Source organism: Salvelinus namaycush, chromosome 34 (genome assembly GCF_016432855.1).
Source record: "Salvelinus namaycush isolate Seneca chromosome 34, SaNama_1.0, whole genome shotgun sequence".
Classification (NCBI taxonomy): Eukaryota; Metazoa; Chordata; class Actinopteri; order Salmoniformes; family Salmonidae; genus Salvelinus; species Salvelinus namaycush.
In genome coordinates this window covers 19,919,643-19,927,056 of record NC_052340.1, presented here as the reverse complement: position 1 = coordinate 19,927,056, position 7,414 = coordinate 19,919,643, and the positions used below count along the sequence as shown (strand labels likewise).

The 7,414-nt window shown below is 45.9% G+C and overlaps 1 protein-coding gene across 1 annotated transcript; it reads right to left on the bottom strand.

The window, feature by feature from the left end:
* Positions 1–256: 256 nt before the first annotated feature.
* LOC120028858 (protein ABHD15-like) lies at positions 257–6,362 on the bottom strand. The gene is made up of 3 exons (XM_038974107.1): positions 5,262–6,362; positions 1,941–2,293; positions 257–1,418 (listed from the first exon to the last, which is right to left on the bottom strand). Exons 1-3 carry the CDS (start codon positions 5,826–5,828, stop codon positions 797–799), a joined length of 1,542 nt encoding a protein of 513 aa, XP_038830035.1. The 5' UTR covers positions 5,829–6,362; the 3' UTR covers positions 257–796.
* Between the last annotated feature and the right edge of the window lie 1,052 nt (positions 6,363–7,414).

Genomic DNA, 7,414 nt, shown 5'->3' with positions numbered 1-7,414 from the left:
TGCGCTGTTTAGTGAACACAGTGTATTTATTTTTTTGGGGACTTAAAGCTCAAAGTTTGTGGACCAGAAATGGATAGAAGAAGAATATTAATATAACTCTGTTGCACTCGACTATGTTCTTGCCTATTAGTTGAACTGTACTGTATTGTACTCTTCCCCTGCAATTCTCTGAATAAAAATGTCAATTTCAAGGTGACGCAACGCCTGGTTATACTGCGTTTCTGTCTAAATGTATAGTGTCTAGAGCCATGGCATCATAATGATGGTAATAAGAGGTGGATTAATTCGGGTGGGACTGTGTAGGACCTCACTGAAGGCCCAGGCCCCAGGCCCACGGCACGCTACTGGAAAACCCACAAACCCAACAGGTTCCACCCAGTTCAGCAAAACATCACAATATCATTACACAAATTTTCCTCTTGAATCTGATTGGCTCGTCAGAGAAATACTGGCAGTCCAGTGTCCAGACGGGCATTTTTGGACAGTCACCGGGCGGGGGCACACGCACACAAACACACACAAACAGGCTTTTCTGGTTACCCCTAGTGTGTTTTGAAGTGTTCATCCTCAATTTCTGAGAGTGTGTGTGTGTTGATGAAACCCTGTTCCATCAATTATCCAGGTGGCTGGTGCACACAGATTAATTTTCAGCCCCTAAATGCAAAGCTCTCTTGTTCTACAGATACAATCCCTTATCATCCATAATATCAATCCCTTATCATCCATAATATCAATCCCTTATCATCCATAATATCAATCCCTTATCATCCATAATATCCAATATCATCACCCCAGCTCATCGTGTATAAGACCTCTGCCAGTTGTAGATAGTGTGTATATTATGTGAGCATGCGGGCAGCCTCTTACAGGTACTGACACTACGATGTCTGAAGACTTTGCCCTGGCTGCTACCCCCTAGGCCCCTTCGTCTGACAGCCTGCTTAGCCCTCTCCTCTGCCGCAATGAAGTCCGTGGTGGCCCTGAAGAACTCCAGCAGGGCCTGGTGGCTCCAGCTAGTCCCAGGGGACCCTCCACCGGTCACTCCCCCAGAGAAAGCACTCCCTTCCTGGGTGTTAAAGCCACAGTGTCCCCCCCTGGTGGTCAGCAGCAGGAAGAAGTGGGGGTTGCTCTCGAAGAGTTCCAGGGGTAGGGTAGACTGGGGGTCTCCTCTGATAGGGTCATCCTGAGCACAGACACTCAGAACGGGGATGGCGACTTCGTCTACGTCCCGGAGGGGTTCATTGCGTTCCCAGTAGGCCTCCCAGGCTCCCCCACTGCTGCTGCTGGTGCCCGCTGCTAGGGCCAGGGCTCCTTTAGGGCCAGGCGGCTGGCAGAACAGCACCTCCTCCAGGCCACGCAGGGAACAGCTGGAGAAAAGGGTGTCGGTGTGCACTGTCTCACCCAGCACTGTCCTGTACCTAGATATACAGTATACAGACATGAACACACACACGCAAACAAAGAGACAGACCCACAACGCCCACACATACACACACACACACACACACACACACACACACACACACACACACACACACACACACACACACACACACACACACACACACAAACAAGTACAATCAGCAAATAAAGTACAATCAGTAAATAAATGTAGAAGAGCTGCAAGGCTCTGTAACATCCTTGTTAGCATTGATTGTGAAACCACAAGTTGGGTCCCGATACCCCGCTCGATCAATAGCACTGTGGGCAGGACACCGGTTGCCATGGTTATGGTATTGTATTTTAATAAAATCCTATAATATCAGGGTATTTGACATCGTTCCCTTTCTTCTCCTCTTCTCAATCAGGTTTCTCTCTCTCTCCACCATCCCCTCTCCCTCACCCCTCCCTTTCCATCCTTACCCTGTGTGTTTGTCCCCTTCTACCCTCTCCCTCCCTTCCTCCCCACTCCCTTCCTCCCCCCTTCCTCCATCCTTTACCTGCTGAGGCATATCCTCTGGTAAGTCACCAGAGCCCAGTGGAAGGGCCAGATGGGTCCGTTCTCAAACCAGCTCTGGCAGCGGAACACTGGCGAGAGGCAGGCGGCGGCCGTCACGTAGCTGGATGAACCACATTCTCCCAGGTAGGCGAGGAGGAGACCGGACCCGGTGCTCTCACTCACCGCGTACAGCCGGCTCACGGGCTGCCTGTAGCGCATGTAGCGCACGGCCTCGCGTAGGTCCCCTGGGTCGCCAAACTGCTGCAGCTTGACGGTGCTGAGGGGGGTGGCGTTGTGGCTGCGCCGGTTAAACACCACGGGTAGGTAGCCATGGGACAACGCCACCTCACAGAGCTGAAGGACAGAGAAACAGAACATAGTGTAATTCATAGTGCACTACATATGGAATAGGCACACTTGGGACGCACCTGCCATTCACCATCTGTTTCTAGACACTTTTATGGTGTGTGAGTTTGCTGTGATGGAATGTAGGCCCATACGCTACAGTATATGCCCAACTACTGTAACATAACATGGGGGAGGGGGTAAAACAAAGACAATCTCATTATGAAAAAGGATGACAAAGTCTCATCTAGAAAGGATGATGTCCAAACACACACTGATTTAGCTCTCTCAAAATACACGAATGTACTCTCTTTATCTCTCTCTTCCTCTCCCTGTCTCTTCTTATCTCATCTCTATCTTTCCCTCGCCTTCTCTCTCTCTCTCGTTCTTTCTTTCTGACTCCCTCTTTCTCTCTCACATATACACACACACACAATTGGAGCTGACCCAGAAAGACAAAAGAAAAAATAATCCAACATAATTTGCCCTTTCCCCTCTCTCTCTCTCTCTCTCTCTCTCTCTCTCTCTCTCTCTCTCTCTCTCTCTCGCTCTCGCGCTCTCGCGCTCTCTCGCTCTGATGCTCCCTCGATCTCCCAGCAAAAAGGAAAGTCAAATCTGACAGAATTCAATTTTAGTTAAATCTTTCTTCCCATATCCCTCTCTATCTCCCGCCTATCCCCCTCTCTCGTTCTTCCCCCGTCTCCCTAGGCTACAGACATAAAAAAATCATTAACTTTAACTTTTACTCCAAATTCCTTTTCTTCAGCTTTCCATCTCCCAAAAAACAGAAAAGTCACATTTGACACATCTGATAGAATACATTTTTCTCCAAATCTCCCTCTCGCATCTCTCATTCTTTCTATTTCCCTCTCCTCCCTCCATCTCTTTCTCCCACATCTCCCTAGGCTACAAACAAAATAATTCACTTAAATCTTAGTCTAAATTCCCATTCTTCTGCTGACTGCTGACAGGCTGTTGATAGTGAATCAGCGCCTATGAATGCTCCCATTGTTGACAGACTAGGCTAGTAGGGGGTGCTGGCGGTCAAGGTTGTGACTTTTTGTTACTCACAACAGTAACAGAGTACATAAATCAGGCTTGTAACAATGCAAGCCTGTCCAGATTGGACAGTTTTACACTCAATTGGGATACTTTATAGTGGATTGGGCAGATTTTTTGATCTAGTTGGGGTAGAAAGTGTCAGAAGAATCTAGCAATATTGCCTGGACCGCAGGGCACACTGACTCATTATAAGGCTAATGGGCATTGGAGTGTAGCCTGATCCCAGATCTGTTTGTGCTGTCTTGCTGATAATGGTATGAGTTGGCAAGACAGCACAAACTGATCTGGGACTAGACTATTGGGAGTACAACTGCAGTGATGTGATCCTTTCACTCACAACCTGTCCAGGCAGAGCAAAGCCTTGTAAAAGCGTTTCTCAATTACCACAATCACTGTATTGAACCCTGGTTTTACCGCATGGCACTGTGCTCGTTGTTCGCTTTCTTGCTCTCTTCCTCACCTTGCCAAGGCTGACTTGAATGAAGATGCCCCCCATGCGCAATGGAAATAGGCATTGGCACTGGTACTTTCTCATATCTCGCCCAACCTCCTTTTTTACACCAATGCAATGATGAATTAGACATAATTTTACTATTTATGTAATTTCACCATTACAAATAACTTCACAGATTGAACCTTCAACAATGAATGGTATAGCAGAGAATTGTATGACCATGAGATAGGCTTTGTTATGTGTATGCATATAATATATGATTACCAAATAAATCATAATAACTACACTGTAACGGAAAACAGTAAATTATACAGTAATTTGGGGTATTATCAACAGTAAAATACTATGAAACATTTTCCTGCAGCATACGGTAAATGATGGTGCATTGTGGTAAAATGTTGTGGGCGGGGAAATAATTGCTGTATTTCAAATGGTAATGTATTTCCACCCCACAGAATACAATACCGTAATGTATCTTTGGAGCACCAAAAACATTTTGACCACTAGTGGGTGCATGGTATTGTTGTTTCTGGCTCATTCACATATTTTGAGGCTGTATTTGTTGCACCTGTGAGTGAGAATGATGTAACAATTTAACTCCTTTCAGGTTATAGTGATCCATCAATTTGTATGGGGGACAGATTGGAGTGGCAGTAAGTCCTAAACCTTAAATGGTTGAGCATTTTGCCACTTCCTTTTGGTCTGTTTTGATCTGTAGTCGCTGCCAGTTTGGAAGCCTTTGTTATGGCCTCTAGAAGTGCAAGTGATATAAAACCCCACATATTCATTAATATGTTGTAATGTGTCAACACTTTCCCTTGCAGCCAACCTGCTTGCACTAACTAATCCCTTGTAATTACAGTAAAATACTGTGAAATACAAAACCCTCTCCTTAATTAATTTAATTAATTCATCCATCCATTCATACTGATTATGGTAGCATTTTACTTTTTTCCAGTATAATACAGTCAATTTTGCGGTATTGTACTGCATGTCATTATACAGTACTTGCATTGAGACTGTGTTATTACAGTAGATGTACTGTTATATGAAATACAGAATTGTACTTGCCACCAAGCTGCCTGTAAGTTACTGTATATTCACAGTAACCCCATTACAGTGTAGAGATGTCTAGAGTTTATGTAAATCTTATTTCTGCCCCGGAGACTGTCCACAACAGCCCCCAACAGACATCCATAGCACTGTAACACTGTAAGCTATGTTCTAAGTAACAGCTATGTTGTCAGAGCAGAAGTAAAAAAAGGAGCAAGACAATTAGTATAATTTTGCCCCCATTAAGACCATAAGGCAGCCTTAGCACATACTGTAGGCCTAATAACAGGTGTAGGTGGGCACTGGGCACACTATGGTTGAGGGTGTTTTCACATGATGAACAAGAATAAGCCTGGTTATGAGAAGGTATTGCATGATATTTCATCATTCATTAAATCATTAGGCTACCTTCAGCACATTTCTAGTGATTTTCCCGAAAGAGTTGGGTATGATGAGGAGGATAGGGCTCGTGGAATTACTCGAGGTTCTCCTCCGTTTCTGGTACAACGCACCGGCCACCGACACTGCCCAGTCCAGTGCCACGAGACCATCGTCACTCAACTGCAAGTAGTCCCGCACGAAATGCACCCGGCTCTTGTACGGCCAGCACGCGCCGTAGACGGTCTGAAGAAACGCACTCGCCCGCCATGTCCATCCGGTGCACGCCGTGAAATTGCTGAAAGTCCTGCAGTGTTTGAGGAGATAGTTGGCCAGCGCCGAGGGTTTGCATATCAGCGCAACAGCGGGGACTTTATTCTCACCTTCCAAGTCCGGTGTCTGGGCATTAGCCCAGTCCCCCGGGAACTCCCGGTCTGAGACGCACCTCTCCGAGACCCTCTCCTTCGTTTGCCGCCGTGAAATTCCGAGCCTCTGGAGGAGTGCGTCTGGCTCGCCCTGGGTACCAAAATATTTCGAAGCTGGCCAAATAACGGCCACCAGAATCAGAATAAACAAAACCACTAGCCATTCCAGCATTTGAACGGTGGGGAATAAACGGTCAATTCCACGGATGTTCTATAGGCCTACAGTTATTTTTTTAATTCAAGTCAGCCAAAGCTAATATTAAAGCACAAAGAACCATCTTCGGCTGGTTGATGTCTTGTTCTCACCAAGCACAACGTGCGCGTAACCATATAGACTACTTGCTTTCGTTGGGAGAAACCAGAATGCGCACAGCCACAGTCTCCACTTTATTTCCTACAGTAACATTTCCACTTTGATATCTCCAGCCTTGATTAGATTTCCTGTTCATCCTTATTGAAAACAGATTGTTGAAGCAGAAACTGACTGGAAAAGACCCACTGTTTCAAAATAAAGCGCCCCACTCCAGAATGGCTGCCTTCTTCAAGGTGCATTCCTGGATAAATTACGCAAAGTGTTTTCTCCGACTGCACATGAAAGGTATGGACACCCCCTCTCCAGGTCGTTCCAAATCGGGATGCATGGTGTTCTCGGCGCGCGCCTTTGAATTATCCGTAATTTCATGCAGAGCTGCGCAAGCTTCGCTCCTCAACCTCAACAGCTATGTGAGCGAGAGAAACGTCAGAATGCATTGCACTGTTCATGCTTCAAGTGCGAGGCAGGCAGGCGCCTCCCAGCTACCATGCAGAAACCCTCGGTGTCAGACTGTCAGAGGCGAAAACATCTCCTATAAAATTAACATAGGGATGTACAGCAACATTTTCTCTTTCAAAGTAGCCATTCTATGTGAAATAGTATGGCAAGATGTAGGGAATAGAGGGACATTAGGGAGGCAATATATGTTAGGTAGTGCTCGTAAACCGCTGCTTGTATGGGGTGATGATGATGCAGTTGTTGCTGTTTTGGACCTGTCTGAAAATGATGGCAGTCTGACGGCAGTCTGACAGAGTGCTGTAGCCTGCCAGGGAGGAATGATGGTGAGGACCAGACTGACAGAGAAATGTAGCCTGTCAGGGAGGATTGATGATGAGGACCTGTGGGGGATGAGTCAGTGGAATTAAAGTGTGTGTGTGTTGTATTGTGTTGTGTTGTGTGTGTATATGTGTGTGTGTTGTATTGTGTTGTGTTGTGTGTGTATATGTGTGTGTGCTTAGACATTAACCAGACTGCAGTCTGTTGTTGGTGCATGTGGTTCAACTGTTTATCTTTGAGCCTATGATGAGACGATTTCAGTTGGCGAGACACAAGAAGACAACAGCTAATGTTATTCATGAGGCTGAACCAAAGAAGATAAATTAAGAAATGAACGGAACAGAACTTTGACCTCACTCATCTTTTTAGTCATGAAAATAAATGATATTCTATGTCTGTGGAGCGAGGGATGCTGATTAGAAAGAAAGGGAAGAAAGTGAAAGGGAGGAAGAGACCAAGAGGAGTGACAGGGAGGATAGTGTATCTAGAGAGAGAGAGAGAGAGAGTTGACATGCAGTAAGGATAGGGGTTATGGCGCCTGGAGGTTTTTGTTATAGATTGTTCAACACACCTGCTTCTCAGGACATGTTATGGCCCTCATGGGACATCACACACCCTCGAGGGACGTCACAGGATATCTAAAAACAAGCACACACCCTTTATTGTTT